At 45.2% G+C, this 16,647-nt stretch overlaps 3 protein-coding genes across 3 annotated transcripts; 1 reads left to right on the top strand and 2 right to left on the bottom strand.

Moving 5' to 3' along the window:
* Positions 1-3,353: 3,353 nt before the first annotated feature.
* H6S33_003701 (uncharacterized protein) lies at positions 3,354-4,407 on the top strand (the record flags this gene model as incomplete). The annotated part of the gene is made up of 7 exons (XM_044835071.1): positions 3,354-3,423; positions 3,476-3,483; positions 3,764-3,800; positions 3,849-3,901; positions 4,004-4,089; positions 4,144-4,184; positions 4,373-4,407. The coding sequence occupies 7 exons, from the start codon at positions 3,354-3,356 to the stop codon at positions 4,405-4,407; spliced, it is 330 nt and encodes a 109-aa protein (XP_044692062.1).
* Positions 4,408-4,974: 567 nt separating this feature from the next.
* H6S33_003700 (uncharacterized protein) lies at positions 4,975-7,063 on the bottom strand (the record flags this gene model as incomplete). The annotated part of the gene is made up of 4 exons (XM_044835070.1): positions 4,975-5,072; positions 5,134-6,620; positions 6,679-6,958; positions 7,024-7,063. 4 exons carry the CDS (start codon positions 7,061-7,063, stop codon positions 4,975-4,977), a joined length of 1,905 nt encoding a protein of 634 aa, XP_044692061.1.
* A 2,673-nt stretch (positions 7,064-9,736) lies between these two features.
* H6S33_003699 (uncharacterized protein) lies at positions 9,737-11,170 on the bottom strand (the record flags this gene model as incomplete). Its single annotated transcript, XM_044835069.1, has 5 exons — positions 9,737-9,769; positions 9,956-10,304; positions 10,382-10,606; positions 10,675-10,878; positions 10,953-11,170. 5 exons carry the CDS (start codon positions 11,168-11,170, stop codon positions 9,737-9,739), a joined length of 1,029 nt encoding a protein of 342 aa, XP_044692060.1.
* Positions 11,171-16,647: the final 5,477 nt, after the last annotated feature.

The raw sequence follows: 16,647 nt of genomic DNA, 5'->3' as shown, positions 1-16,647 counted from the left end.
ATTGATATTTTCACCATTGCGCAAAAGCCCTTGCTAGAAAAAGTTTAAGTTGATATCCGGTCATCGATTATCACTCGACTGACAGGAGAACAAGTGACTTGCGTCGATTTTGTGGCGTGATACTTTAGTCAGTACTATAAATTGTATGTGAGTCAAGTTTAGTAATATGTGGAGGCTTTGGGAGTTTTCGGGTGATTTCAACAGACTGTCATATCTACATAGAAAATATATATCTAAATTTGATAGTCAGATCCAGGCCCGGTTTCGATTAGTATTCTTGGTGCTATATACATGTATCTATACAACAACGTTCAAGCTTGGTTTGCTGAAACAGCTATACAGTGGAGTCTCGATAGTATCATATGGCGGGCTTCATCTAGGCGGTACTATCGAGAATATACTTTTATCAAAAGCCAGTTTACCCATCCTGGTTTGTCTCAATTAGTCAACGAGATATTTTACATGTAGTATCATATAATGATATTATTGGGACTCCGCTGTAATATAATAAACACCCGAAACCAAAGAAAGCTATGTGTTAAATCGGAGGGCTTTAAGTGCTATAGCACTCACAGGACTCCAGGACTCAGAACAATCGTTGGATGAAGCTGGTTTGTCACCCGACGCTCCAAAGCCCCCGGGATAATAATCAAAGAATTAGGAAAAGATTGAAGTAAAAAGGAAGATAATGAGTTCAGTACTCAGGATTCCCGCATGGTCACCCACTACAGTACTGGCTGAGCGATACGAGGCTTGTGTATGGCAGAGCGAACGGGATGCCCAATTCTCATCGTTCTATGACTGAACACATTGATCACTCGGTGTTTCGGAAATTTCTTCATGAGATATCACTCGGTATTTAAGAAAAAAGTTTATTTTTCTTGGATTTTCTGGATCAAGCCTTATGATTTTACTCTAAAACATGCTAGTAAAGAAGAAGTCTCATTAGTCTCAGGATAACCTTAACTTAATTTCTGTTGTACCTATAATAACCCCCAAATCGTTTATGGAGCGGTAAATGTGTCAAAAGTAATTTTACCAACGGTAGTAAATTATTTACCACCGGTGGTATAAGCACTGGATTTCAGTCATTGTGTCTGCACGCTATCCTACATTAGTACATTTCCCACCGTATAAACACTGGGTTTCGGTCTTTATGCTGCGCTATACTACATAAGTAAATGTTCAATCATTAATGCCAAAACCTATGAAAATTTCCCACCGGTGGTAAAATTCCCCACCGATGGACAATTTTCATATATATTGGCATTATATGGCCCCTTTTGGTCAAAAGGTCTGTGCTTTTATCATAAAAATTAGGATTATAGGTATAAATACTGGTATTATTTTCACCACCGGTGGTAAAATAATTTACTACCGTTGGTAAAATTACTTTTGACACATTTACCGCCCTATAATCGTTGGTCTCAATAAAAAGTCTACATACAAGTCGCAAGTGCACTGTGCCCTCACGTTTAGTTCTAATCAAACAGCACTCATTAATATGGTAATAGCACATTAGAAGTTTTGGTGTAAAAGTCATATATTGGTAACGCACATGTTACATACTAACCTCCAATATCAGTAATTGTAGTTCTGCATGGTTCACTCACCAGCATCCAATGCTTACTACGTAGTATCTATATCGAACGAACAATGTGGAATAAGCCTATAGCTAGGTATTTGCACATTCACCGGTAATTATTGCCTATCTCTATAGCTCGTGTCAATGTGCCCCACCTTTTCTCGAGTCCCAATATCTGCCCGAAAGCCTCTCGGATCACAAAACTCGGCGAGTCCGGGACCTGAAGTCCCTCGGCCGCGGATTTCGGCAGTCTGTAAAGTCAATTAACCCCGGAGATGCCTAGAAATTGGTGGCGCTGGTGTATCCATGCTAGTTCGTTTATGTGGCTTTTCAGCCCCCCCGGGGGGGAGGGGGGCGCATTCATCGGTTATCACTCGGTTTTTGCGCTGTGCCAAGAATAGGGCGTAGTGAAGTTTGGGGCACAATCCGAGCCCGACCTCTGAGGGTTCGACTTGTATGTCTAAAGACCTAGGAAGCTCCATGTAATGTGGTAAGCCCGGACTCGGGCTCGAGCTTTTTGTACGAGTGGAGGGCAATGCCATCCTAGCTATATATCTACACCTACCCCACTTTTCCACCGGTGACTTCCTAAGCCATTCATACAAGCAGTCAGCGATAACACTATCGGGTCCATTCGGTGCTATGGTCTGCAGTCGGAAGTTGGAGGGAGAGCATTTGGTTCTACGAGGTAATGGCGATTTAACCCTTGACAGAAATAAGCTCTGACTGGCTTGAAATAAGGCGCCTTTTTCACGCTACTTTATGCCCTAAAGTGGTGTGATATAGAGCTCGATAAAAGAAGCTTTATCTTGTGGCGTATCACAAGCTTAAACCTTGGTCTGGAGCTCTCTCGTTTGTTTCATTACTAATTAATATTGGTAGAATTTAAATAGATTTGGACACGCTGTAGCTAGTAGCAAGGGGAGAACTCGAAATGAGGGTAATTATGTGGTGGAGCCTAGACCTGTTCTGATTGGTATAGGTGGATAAAGAGAAAACCCGAGGCTATTTTACAAGTATTTGATAGCTTTTGAGTGGCAAATTACAATTTGATTACTATTCTATAAGGCCACATATTGACGAAAAGTCTCTCAACTTAATCAAAGTAAATCTGTGGAAAAGAAGCGAATAAGTCGTAACCAGTCGAGCACTTATTGGCTCCCGTATAATTACTAGTTTTACTTGCTGGTAGAATCGTCCTCGTGCACGTGGTCTCTAAGACCACAACTCATAAGCCAAATTTACCAATACTTCCCTAGCTCTATAACGTTAACTCCGGGCTTAGATAATCACTTATATTGTCTAGAAATCGAAGGTAAAACCTTTTATTATCAATCAAAAGGCCTCTCAAGTAATAGGACTTCCAAACTGGCCCTTGAGTGGGAGGTCTTTGCGAGCTGCTAGTACATACATAAAATCAAAGCTAAACTACTAGCCCCGGAGAAATCTCCCATAATTCGGGGACTTTTTAGAGTCTTGGTAGTGGATTTTAGCTGGTATGGAGCTGCAGACATTGGTGCTGCATATATTTCATGGGACTGGGGCATTCGAAGAGAGGTGTAACTTCAATCAATGCACGTGGCCAAATGAATTACATGTACCTACATGTACTCTATGTACATGTATGCACTCTTACTAGGCCAGCATTGGCGGCGACAGGCGACGGGACGCTCCGTGGATAAGGCGACGCATACATCAGGGTTAGGGCAAACATAGCTCGTAGAAATATGTGACAAGATCACAACCTAACAACCCATCCCCACGCTTAATGGTTCAAAGAAATATTTTTCAGTTCACTCCACCACTTGATTTGACTTTGGATCTGCTACAAGCCCGAAGTTTGGCCTTGATTCTTCCTGAGCTACTCACGATAATGCTAACGATAGCTAGGCATGGAGGTACCTACAACTCTAGCAATGGAGACAGAGCTGGCTCGATCGAGCTCTAGGACGAGCTTGAGCTTAGCTTAAAAACTTGCTCGAGCTCACCTCAATAGCTAGAGGAGCTTTCCAGATCAGGCTTATGACCCCCACGAGTCAGCTCGGGCCAGCGGCCAGGCCCGTGCCCATCATCAATCATCATGAAGGTGCCCTAGTTATGATAATATCTTTTCAGGGATGTAATTGGTTGACTGTGCTCGGTAATCGTCTCCTACCAAAAATCAGCGAGTTCCTTTAGCTTCGATCCCGGGAGGAAAAACTTCAAATAGAAATTGGTAAATATTTAAGAAAAGCTTTCTCTTTCGCCGCTTACATACTCGCAGTCCTTTCATCAGAGCACGCGACCTACTACGGGATGGAATTTATTTCTCTCATTGTGCGTTATTTTGTGTTTGGGAGCTATGGTCGTTCATGTTACATCACTCGGGCCAACCGACCAACGCCCCGGGGAACCTTTCGTTGTTGTCAAACCACCCAGGTCGGAGATACTGAGAGAGGTTCGCGATTTGCCCGCCACTCATTTATTTATTTCAGTCGATGTAACAAAGCGAGGAGGCCAGCTATGTAAGTTCACGGTTCACTTGCATCCAGTCTTTAACCTTGGAGCTAATAGCGTAGATTCAGACAGCTGCACAGCTCTGAAATATCTTTCATAAAATGTAGGTATTTACACCTTAGGCAGTAGGTACTGTCGTTCGCGGGGTATTGGCGGATACTGGGTGATGGCGGACAGGGCAAAAAAGAGACAGCCAAGCCAACTTTTACCTGCAATTCGCCAATACCCAGTATCCGCCAATACCCCGTGAACGACAGTACATATTCCACGGCGAATCTTACCTCTCATCAGGGCTCTATGATACCGCTCGAGGTCCGTTGTATTGAATCCCGGTACTCGGCATGCATGTACGTACATACATACATGAAACGAGCAGTTTGCGGTAAGGCCCGGCCTCAACATTATCGGATCAGCGGAGCTCCGGAGACTTGGCCGTTATCCACGTTTATCCTCTCCTCTGCAGAATTTCTGTGGTTCGTGCGGCCTACAGACGATACACATACATGTATGTTATTCGACAGCTACTATGCCTAGTACTGTCTACAACCTGGTTTTGGGTCTGTGCGGTTGAGATTGGGTTTTGAGGTGTTTCGCGAAATTAAAGTAGGGCTAAATCTAACCCGATTAGTTCCTGCCAGGGCCAGGCACGTACATACCCCACCAAATATTTCCGCCATAACCTTGCATGGTGGCGGTGTAAGGACAGAAATTCCTAGGATGAACCATTTCATGATGTTTCAAAACATTTGTTTGCATTTAAATTTGCCCACCCGAATCTAACCCATGAGACGGTTTGCAGACTAACTAGTAAGGTGATATTATTTTATACAAGCATAACTTATAAGCTAAAAAGGAAAACCGAAACCCCTCCCAGAAATACTGAATCAAATAATTTAGTTGGTAAGACCCATGGTGATACCGAGGTGCTCGCCAGCAAGGATAGCACCCTTCTCTCCAATGACAAGAGCGGTTGAGTAGGTGTTGCTTCCAACTATGATTGAAGAAATTTGTTAGCATCTCAAAAACACCAAAGATGATTGGGAAATAATTACCATTTGCAGGAGCGATGGACAAATCGATAACCTTCAAGTTCTCGACTCCGTAAACGTTCAACTTGGCGTCAACCACACCACCCTCCTCACGGGGCTTCATGGCATTGGTACCAAGAGAGTGCCATGTTGTTCCAATGTTTTCCCTCATCCACTGCTCAACGGCCTTATCGTCCTCCTCAGAGTAGACAAGGTTTTCAATTGGCTTCTTTTTGTCAAGAGGCTCGCTGGTGACCTCGTTCTGTGCTGCAATGTTTCCAGAGACAACCACACCAGCAGTGACACCCTTATCTCCCTGAAGCTCCCTAGAAGTATCGATATCGATCTCGATAGCACGTGCAGGGGATGTAGCGGGGAACTTGGGGTGTAGTGCGGCAACCTCTCCACGATAGCAGGGCATGCGACGAACGAGCTCACGACCAAGCTTGTAACCCCAGATGTTAGGGCCAAGATCGGCGGGGTGGGACAAGTATGCTGGGTCAAAGTCGGCCTCAACGTACGGATCGGCGCTGGTGATGTGGAGAGAACCACGACTGGCGGGGTACTCCAGGTAAGTACCGATGGTAACGTATTTACCGCCTGGGAGCAGGGAGTGGTCGCCAAGGAAGGCATTTACAAGCCCAGCGAACATAACTGGCTTGTCCGGTGCATCCTTAAAGTACTCATTCCAGTACTTCCTGAACTCTGGGCCCATGGCCTCAATCTCCTCCTCGGATGGACGGAGCTTGCTACCAGCATCGATGAAGTTTGTTGTGTAAATACCCTTAGCCTCTTCCAAATCTTTCACTCCCTGAGCGTGGACCTCTGGGATTCCGCGCAAGAAGTCATCGTGAGTCTTTGTTTCAGGAGCAACTCTGTAGGCGGGGAGAATGAGGTTATGGTCCTGGTAGTTTGCCCCAACTCCGGGAAGGTCAACCTTGCACTCGACACCGGCCTTCTCAAGTATCTCACGAGCACCAACACCAGATCGTTCCAAGACGGTGGGGGACCCAAGGGAACCGGCTGACACAACGACAAGCTTCCTTGCTGTAACAGATTGAGGGACTGGCTTGGGAGCGCCCTCTGCCGGAGGTGCAAATGGCACATATTCAACACCGGTGGCCTTTCCGTTCTCAATAACAACTTTAGAAACCTTAGAATCACACAAAAGGTGGAGGTTCTTGTTCTTTTCCATGACAGGGTGGACATAGTTGTGCGCGGTGTCACTTCGGAGACCGGTCTTAGGGTTAATCCATTTTCCCCAACGCTCGAAAGCGTGAGCACACTCGAGATCCTGGAGATCATCGACAACTTTGTAGCCCATGTCTTGAGCGGCTTGTAGGAATTCCTCGGTGTTAGGGGCGGGAGAAGCTCCATGGCAAACAGCGAGGGGTCCGTCGAAACCGTGGATCTTTGGGTCAGGGTTCTCGAGGTTGTAGGACTCCATCTTCTTAAGGAGAGGAATCAAATCATCCGCTGACCAACCCTCAGTTTTCCAGTCATCGTAGTCACTATTGAAAAGTTAGTCAGGAGCTCTCGGCCATCTACTTGAGGGGATGGAATAAATACGATTTGCTAGCTCTGGTGTACATCATGAAGTTGATGGAGGAACCGCCACCCAACATGTTTCCAGTGGGAACAATGGGTGAGCGGCCACCGAGGAGCTCGGAATGGCGTCCCGCATAGAACTTTGCTGTAGTGGATGTGGGCGCAAGATGAGAGAGGAACATAGCGGGTCGTCTGACCTGAGGGTCATTGAGATTGTTCTTTCCACCCTCGACAATGAGGATTTCAAGGTTGGGGTCGGCTTGAGCGAGTCTTCCAGCGACGATACAACCAGCAGCTCCACCTGTTGTGTTGAATGTTGGTCAGTGAAACTAGAAGCTAAAATGAAGCAATTGAGGAGCAACGAACCTCCAACAACGATAACATCAACTTCTTTTGGGGGAGACATGATTTATGATAATAGTAGTAGAGGAGGAAAGTCTTCTAGGTGTTGTAGTATGAGATGGAATTTGATGAGGAGTGTATACCGATTCTTGAGGAAGATTTCGACCATCTTATATAGTGGTATTTTACCCCAGGCAATCTATTCTGACCCTTCGAGGGGGCCACGTGGAAATGAGATACCTCAGGCAGGTCAGCCTATCGCTTTTTTGGCGATCATATCTCGATTCCCGAGGGGGTGGTGGCGCCCAACACGGCAACTCCAGACAACTCATTCATGCACCTGTACGGGGTGGCCTTACAAATGGTTCCTCTCAATCTTTCAAGCACGTTTGAGGAGAAATAATTGCCAGGAGAACACGGTATATTCCGATTAGCTATCTGGCTTGGTAGTTCATTGCATGTTCTGAGAAAACTAAGCAGAATAGCAGGTAACTCAGACCTCCGAAGCTTGCAAAGATATCGCCAAACAGACCAATTCCTCCTACCCCTCCTAACTCCTCCCCCATTTTTGGCCGGTCAAAGACAATTGTTATAGTTGTCTCAAGATTCGTATTTAAGAGGGGTTGGATACATGTATGCAATAACTGAACACATGTATGTCAATTGCGCAGCTGTTGAGCAATTGATGTCTCCATAGTACATAAAGTGCGTGGAGGCTGCGTGTGTGAGATACATGAGTACACAAGCTCTGACCTCCCGCCTCTTACTAGCATGTCTGTTTCGCATGGCTAGCCCACCACATGGCCTCCATGGTGCCCCTAACTCTAACCACTTAAAACCCGTCCCAATCGAATCAAGGAGGAACTACACTTTCAGGGCCGCAAAAAAGTGGAGAATTAAGACATCCGGGTGCAACGGCCGCTAATTGTGCTGTTCTCAAATCCCTTATCCCAAAACGACTATACTTAGGAAAATTTACCTTACTGAGCAAAAAGTCCCCCAAAACCCTCTTTTATGCACCGGAACCAGAGCCCCAATTTGAGAAGGAAAGATATGCTCCCGCAGGTCCATAGGGAATCATCCCATCAAGAATTCGTCGGGATGCAAAGTGTGTGCGTCGTGCAGGCAACAGTGAGAGGAAAGCAGCCCGCATATGGAAGGATCAAAACGCCCACCTGCCGCCGGGTAGTGGAAGTCCCTTAACGAAGCAATAATGGAGACCCACTACTAGCTAGTACCACCACCACTGGCGGAGTTATCCTAGTAACCTTTCAACGGTAGGGGGTTCCAGATATGGTTAGCTGCCAAACCTCACACTGCAACGCCTACATGATACATAAATTCTTCGCTTTGCAAGGAAGTCCAGGAGTAATCTATGTACGTGCGTAGAGTACTCTAGGTACAGATGCAACTTTCTCTGCTGCTTTGTATTCTGCCTGTCGTCCAATCGCTATGAGCATTAGACGAATAGCCGATTTTACCGCGCGTACAGGTATAACTTATGTGGTGTGCATGAAGGGCAAAGGGTTAAAAAGCCTCTATAGTTAGTGGCATTAAGGTCTGTGGACATCAAGTATTCTTAGAACCTGCTTCTTTCAAGCCAGGTTTTCCGGAGCCTCGATTAATGAAACTACAAGGAAACACGGGAAAGTCAGAGCAGAATTTTCTGCTCAACCCTCAAAACCTCTCCTTTGACGATCATTTTCCGAAAACTCTCAATCTTACGCCCCCAATTCATGTGCATTGTGAATTGAGGTAAATAATAGCCTAAGAGAACCGTGCATTCTGTGAAGAGTACGTGGCATTGTAGCCCACACTCCCCATAGCTAGAAAGTAAAAATGACGATCCGGATTTAAAAGATGGAAGGCGAATAAGACAAGACGACAAGGTGGCGTGCACGTGATTAACGCCATGCGTGGAGGGTGATGTACTGTATGTAGGTACCACCGTACCACAAGCGATAGTGGTAATCTGCCTCGTGGTAGTAAAAGCACAACATTGAGCGAAGCTTTTAGAAAAGCCACCCGATGGGTTGGCTGCATCATAATATGTAGTCGTATTATTATGCTTATATGCCTTACATATAGGTCATTAATATCGACATAGTGTAACAAATCCACCTCAGGCACTCTACGACTTAATTCTATTACCAGCATTACATCTACGATATTATACATATGTTCTATTGATTATGTCCTCTTGATGAAGTAATAAGGCTATTGATTGAACGAATGACAGAGCGGATCGCATATTATGGATCAACGTTTGAAGAATATACATGCAGTCATCAACAATTCGGTATCCTACCAGGAGGATCTTTTTTTCAATCTGCGCGCGCAGCACCCGACGTTACTCTAAATACAATCTCTTCCGCAACAGTGTGAATATATGTAACTCCTTGGTTACAGATACACCGCCAGAAGTATATAATGACGACTATATCGTATCCCTCATTCCACGACCAAGAAAGAAACCACCCAGAATAAAAATACAAATAAATCACACCGGGTCATAAAAATATAAAAACATCCCAGAGGAAGAAGCGACAAATAACCACCCCTTTTTGGCCTATGTCCTATTGAAGTTAAGATATGTTTTGTTTTGTTTTTATAGAAAGAAAAGAAGATAAGAGATTAATATTTCTAATGAGTGAGTGAGCACAGAACACGCTAAATAAAAAGTTGACAAAGGAAAAGTTCATTAAAGATTATCCGCCGGGCCGCGGGTATTAGCCCTTTATACTGGTATTTGCCTTTCGGGGTTCGAAGACTGTAATTATTCATCATCGCGAATTAGCTGATGGCCATGTGCACTCCTAGAGAACCTCCCAGACCGTCTCTTCTATAAACCCCGCGAGTTACGGTGCTGTGCCATTTATATATATGGGAGCGGGATCGGAATAGAGGGGACTGGGGGGCGGGCAGGAGGAAGAAATTTATAGGAGTATAAGCATACCTCATGATAACCAGGCGGATAACTAGCCGTAACAGCAACCTCGTTTCTACCATTGCCCCAAGTGCTATCCTTGAGCGGGCGCTCATCATTATCTCCACCTCGCGAGCCTTGACTGTGGTTGTCCTCATCGAGCTCACCAACGGTCGACTGTACTATAACGTCCTTCTGGGTGTGGATGATAATGGATGGCTTAGTGTGGTTGCTGGCAAGAGTCCCACCACCGTGGTGTGCGCTGCTGCTGCTGAGTTCGATGTCTTGCTTATCACGTGCGATTTTGGTAATGAGGTCGGCCATGGACATTTCAATGTTAAGTTTGACGGTGTAGGCGAGAGGGTGAAGTTGGATATACCTATTATATTATTAGTAAGGGTCGGGACCAGATATGATTACGGAAGGGCCATTGCGAGGAAATGGGGGTTGACATACACAGCGCCGTTCTTGAGCGACATAAGTCCGATGATCAAAGCATCCATGGTCAAAGAAACCATCACGATCTTGACGTTGAATTGCACAAGTTTATCGTACTTGGTCAATCCCTGTGAAACAAGGCGGGCCTTCACGACTCTAATAAAGTACCAGTTCAGCGCCGCATCAATGAGCAGGATGATGATCTTCTCTATCCTGTCCCAGACTGCGTTGATAGCAATATATCTACGATTTTATTAGTACGGACGAATAATTGGCATTTCCATTGGTGCAATTGGTGTGGTTCGAATTACCTTTCGGATACTTGTAACTTTGCCGGAATCCAGATACAGAACACCGTGATGTTGACAAATGTGACCGCCAACGCTGTACCCCATTTGATCCGCGCCGCTTTCTTTTTATTTGACATCACGATGGACACTCGATTAATGATGATTTGCATGAGTAGTTGCAGCTCAAACACCCATAGCGAGAGTAATATAAATGCATATGGTAAACTATATGCACGTCACAGTTAGCTTTATACTCGACTAACAACAAACCGACCAACAGGAGGAGGAAGAGAACATACGTAAACTGTGCCACACCACTTAGATACAAGTACGCCTGTATCGTGATTGCCACATTTGCAAGAAGCTCTCCCCAGATCATGTAGATATATGCCGACTTCCACGGGTTACGGGAGCGATTAGTCTGCTTGATTGCGTTCCATGTCGTCAAAAAACCAAAACCGAGTGTGAACCCGAAGGCAATGGATGAAACTTTGATATCGGAGATACTGTGCGACATTATGAACTATTCTCCGTTGACGAAAAGAAGTTCGAAACTATTATATGGAACTCAAGGTACTGGCCGAGTTGCTAATGTATGATGGGACGTCGAATAAAATCCAGCAACAGATGGCGAGTACTGGGTGGCGACAAGGACGTATCTATCTATAAAGTATACAGATGACTCGAGTCGATATTGAGATGTGGTGAGGCGATGGGAGCAGCCGCTATGTAGTAGACTATGATTAAACTAAAGCCACAATGCGGTGGGAGCTGTAGCTAATAACATCGAAGAGCACAATAGTTAGCCCAAGGTCCCTGGAAATCATCAACCCCCCCATCTCTAGCTGCCTCGCTAGCGGTGAATCCTTTACCAATGTATGGATAGATAGAGCGATGCTGTACGTCCGCGGCCGGGGTACTAATAAAATAGTAATACCGAATCGTGCAACCCGTATAATCTTTAACGTTAACCTAGATCAAATTGGCCTGTCGTCTGGCTGCCTGCCTCTGTTGAATTATTCGCGAAAGAAAAAAGTGCTCCGATTTTTTGAGAGAGAACCGGGCATTCGGGCAAGCTAAGTATCAATCCTGATGTCCACCGTGCGTTCGTATGAACCTGGGGCCTTGCAAAACCCACCCACCACTATCATCCCCCATACCCACCCATCGCCCGCCCATCGCCCATGTCCACACCTGCATGTGTCATCCTTCTAGTCTTACTCTCCTCCGCTCCCACAGTTAGAATAGGGAAGAGCATCTCAGATCCCACCCTTCCTACAACCTGTCAGGGCGGTGGCAGGGGCCTAGGGTAGAGTGCTTACGGGTTTGCCTAGCGAGAAAATCTGCCGAATATTTGCTAATACTATAGCTACATGGTGGGGGTACTTAGTAGTTTTCCCATGAGGATAAGATAGACAGGACTCAAGAAGATAGCTACTCATTTACCTCAGATAAATCCAGCATTGCACTGATCCTGCCCTCCTTCCTGTCTTCAATTCCATGGGGAAAAGCAAAAACGTAACAATCTCGCAACAGTACAAGGTAAACTTGAAGCTAAAACCTCTTTGGTGGTGATCTCCTTCGACTCTAGCGGTTGTTTTGACATCCTTGAGGTTCCAAAATGGGGATGAGAGCCCGCTCTTTCGTAGTGCGTGCTGCAGTGAAAGCCAACCGTTACATGTCATTAATGCGCACAAGCTTTGCCTACATACCGATAGAACTCCTTTTCCTGCCTATTGTTTAGAGTAGGTAGTATGTATTAACGCATATGATATGTCCGGTGGGGATTCGATTGCACTCTGGCAGTTACTTAGTAGGCAGCGGTCAAAAGTCTGGGGTGTGTAACGAGCTAGGGTATGGAGGTAGGTACCGTACCGGCACCCGCCTAGGCCCCGGCCAGCTAATCAATCTGTCAAATTGAATTGAATAATCGAAATTTTACAGCCATTCCCTCCCCCAGCAAAATCACTTCCCTGGAGAGAATTTCTTGACGATTTACCCGTGATGTGGGTGAAACTTGGTTCTGGGAGCTCGAGAGGCAACTTTCCAAAGCCACACAAAGATGCGAACAGGATAGCTACTCGGTAACCTCACACCCATGCTCTCCATCTAGTTACTGGTGAGTGGTAGTTACATGTAGTGAGTGGTCCATGAAGATTGAGGTCTGTGCCAAGGATCACGAGCCTTGAAGTTCACCTTAGACAACAACTGAAGTTTGTTGTCGATGGTCGTCGTCGTGGTTTGAATCAGCTCAATCTTTTTTTCTTTTTTATTGAAAACGGATGACGTCCCCGAGACCTGATATAATCGATTTCAGCATACCTACATGTATAGAGCAACTAGAGACAATCTGACTTGCGCCTTCATCGAATTTTTTATTTTTTCCTACACAGATCATGAATTCAGTCAGGCCGGTTCACTCGATGTGGCGGAGTACAAGACCGGAGAATTGGGTGTGATGATTGTCTGTCTCAAACAATGTTTCGCGAAGTAGGCCAAAGCACCCTCGAGCTCGCCGGCGACTGGGCAAGATCTGAGGATAGGAGTGTATCTAACTACGGACTTCATTTTGATCACCACGCCACAGAGCAGCTAAGATGGTTAAAACGAGAATCATTTTGCTCTACTCTAGTCGCCTAACAAATTGGGCAAATTAAAGGGGAATTCCCGTCGAGTCCAACTGTTTCCCACGCAAACATACATATATGAAAAAGGGGATTTCCGTAAGCAAGAAGGGTTTTCTTCTGGTGGATATTCAAAAGGGGTCTTCCGTGTTATGCATGAAAAGTCTCTGATCATTGGTGGTGGCAACTAGCTGCCTAACATTTTACGTGTGAAACCTTGAGGATCTGAGCCTGTCGATTCAGAGTGAGTCATCATCTCGAACTTGCGAGGTCACAATAATTTTGAGGCGCGCAATGGCGCTTCATCAGTATCTTGTATAAGATACTTAGTGGGGCGTTCAATCGAAATAGTAAGACAGTATGCTATAAAACGTGTTTTAATCTTTGATTTTGCCATGATGAATATTATTGCAGCCGTGAAAGCCCCAGCGTGCATAATGCGGTCAAAAAAATTAAAAGCAGACTGCTAAAGAATGTATCGTGCATGCGATAAAGAAACATTCTGAAGGGTATATATGATACATTGTGGTTGGGTGGCTGTGAAGTGGTGCGAAGTAGTGCAAAGAGCAACGATCTAAATGTAGATTTCGAGTGATAACTTATGACATGAGTGAACCATCGCATCATCGCACATCACAACCAAATCTCATACAATTACGGCCATGATCTGCATACATACATACATAGAACAATCAATCTAGATGCTAGCGCGGGTGCGGGTATTAACGCCATACCCGGTTCTGCAATTAACAGCAATTAACCCTTTACAAGGCACCTCCAAATAGCTATTGTAATATAAGTACTCGGAAATCTTGAAGTGGCCCTATATCTCCTTGCGCACCCGGGAGATAGGGCTCCTTCCAGAACATCGGTTAACAAGGCTAGGAATTAATGTTGACTTGTAGACTTGAGTTCCTACACAGAGAAAGTCGACTAGAGTACTACTCTACACGTCAGCAAGACCCCCGCATGCATATGTCAAGAAAGGACATGCAGGGTAAGTAATATATTATCAACCCTCAACCCAACCACTTTCAACGTCTTCCCCGGAGATCGGTACTGTTTATGACCTTTTCAATTCTTCACCGACCCCAGGCAACAGTTATAAGCGACCTAGCCAGCTATATCATCATCAGTGTTTAGTATTTCCCCTTACCATGCAATAAGCAGCCTTCCCATGTAACAGTTGATAGTAGAGTTTTACCAAAAGAAGACTAGATAATCGGAGGAGGTTTCGATGCTGTGCCACTTGTGTACGCCGGGGAAGTATGGTAGACCTGCTCCTATTACAAGTCCCCTTATATCAGGATTCCCAAACCTGACTTCTAGCGCCGCGACGCGTTTCAATTGAGGTTCTGAAGATATTTACGGATATAACCGCAGATAGGAAGGTAATCATAACCGACGGCGGTCATGAAGAGGCGATAGTTGGCAACAGTCGCGGGTGGGGTGTACACCCTCGGTCATTCTGCGGTTTGAAAACCTGTTTTCGTATACCGTTGCCGCAGGTAAACCAAGATTAAACCCACTTTGACGGGATTGAACAGAGTTCTCGGGAGTTGTGGTGCTTCATGGGACTCTTACCTATTCTCTGGAATCCTAGGCAATAGATATCGAGTTATATGTCATTTATACTAGCTGTGATTCAAGCCCCTCGTTTACCGATTATACTACCTTCCAGAAGGGACGTACTTTCCTCTATTAATTCAAGGCAGCGACGTAGGTACATATATGCCTTGGTATCGGACGAATTTAATTAGTTGTATAGCAGTCTTGAAAACGATCATCATAGAACTGTTTGGTACACCAGGAACACCCTTACCCACCAGCCAGGTTGATACACATCCCAATAGCCCTACCACGGATTCCAGCCCGCGGTGAGACATGAAAACCGCCTGCTCTTTCCCTTACGACTTAGGGTTCGGATACGTAAGCGAGACACCAATCGCGAGGAGAGAAAATAGAATTGTCGCCGTCACTTGGCTATGTATGATTGTGGAGAAGAATAAAAGAACGGAGCCTCAAGAAATTAATTTTTGCGAAAGATTTCGTTTGATTGCTTGCATTTGTGGCTCGTGGGCGCGATTGCGTCGGTATAGTTGATTCATAACGTGCTATAAACGTCGAGGGCTATTTATAAATCACTGAAGTACCTACTCCCAAAATCAATTTATTTCGATAGATTAGATTTAAACAGGGCTCTTCATTCGATACTCAGCAATTAATGAGTGGAATATATCATATCTGATCTTTAATCGACAGTAGCCCCAGAAGTAGGTACCCCCGCCACCCCGTACTCTCAGCTCTCAGACTCCTGGGGACGGCGACCACCCCCAAACAACCACATTTAGAGGATCGGTCGTATGCGCATCACCTTGTGGCTTATAGGTATTGCTGTCGTGCAAAAATTGTTCTTGACCGACGGCCTCGGAACCTCCCGGCTTTAGACCCACAACGGCCGGCCCGGAAGCATAGATCCTTCCTCGGATATGATAAATATGTGCCGAGTGATGTTTCGTGATAAGCTAGGCTACTAACAGCACACTGATTAGAAAGGTGATAAAAGAAAACATTTACAGGTGAAACATTATGAGTGAGGTGTGGGTTTGGTGTGATGTCTACCTAAATTTGAAAACGAAGAACTCCCATAAGTACCAATAAATCCAAAAACACTATCTGCCTCTCTGTTTCCAGTATGTTTTGAACTCTATCTCCCGTCAAACCAAAATATTTTCAGAGCTTTGGGTTATAATAAAAGCCAATGTATCGCGATCAAGCCCGACCGGCATTGTTCCCTAGCCTCAAATTCCACTGATTCTCGGTTAGTGCTTCTTTACCCATCGGCAATCAACCACGGTAAGTATAGTATATACTCTAGCGACTGCTCTGTGCTTTGAAACATGTAGTACCGTCTCACGGCAACCCATAACCGTACGTAGATGACTTCTTGGAGCGTTTCGCGATCGATGTAGTAACTAAGTATTTCTACTAAGGGAATATACCAATGGGTCTTGAGTAGATAGCCTATGAACACTTTAGACATCTATGGCAGTAAATCTCCGGCTTGTATATAGCTTTAGACTAAACGTACCGATAAGCCTAAATATTGATGGCGGAACCTTAAACCTAAACCGAAAAGCCCAAACCCGAATCATCTTGATGTAGTGAACTCTCACGACTCTCTATGGTGATCACCAATTCGCTGTAGACGATCCAATCCCCCTCACCCAACGGTCTGGACGATCTAGGTGTCCTTTCCATCCCGCTGACTTCATCCCGATCTCCATTCCAAGCGCCGATTCTCGTTGGCACTTAAGAGTACTGGTTATCTTAGACATAGAGAAAGCAACAACATGACGGTCGGAATGAT

The sequence above is a fragment of the Morchella sextelata genome (genome assembly GCF_020137385.1).
Source record: "Morchella sextelata strain SCLS chromosome Unknown scls_15, whole genome shotgun sequence".
Classification (NCBI taxonomy): domain Eukaryota; kingdom Fungi; phylum Ascomycota; class Pezizomycetes; order Pezizales; family Morchellaceae; genus Morchella; species Morchella sextelata.
Note: the sequence above shows the minus strand (reverse complement) of the source record. Positions and strands in the feature narration are given on the sequence as shown.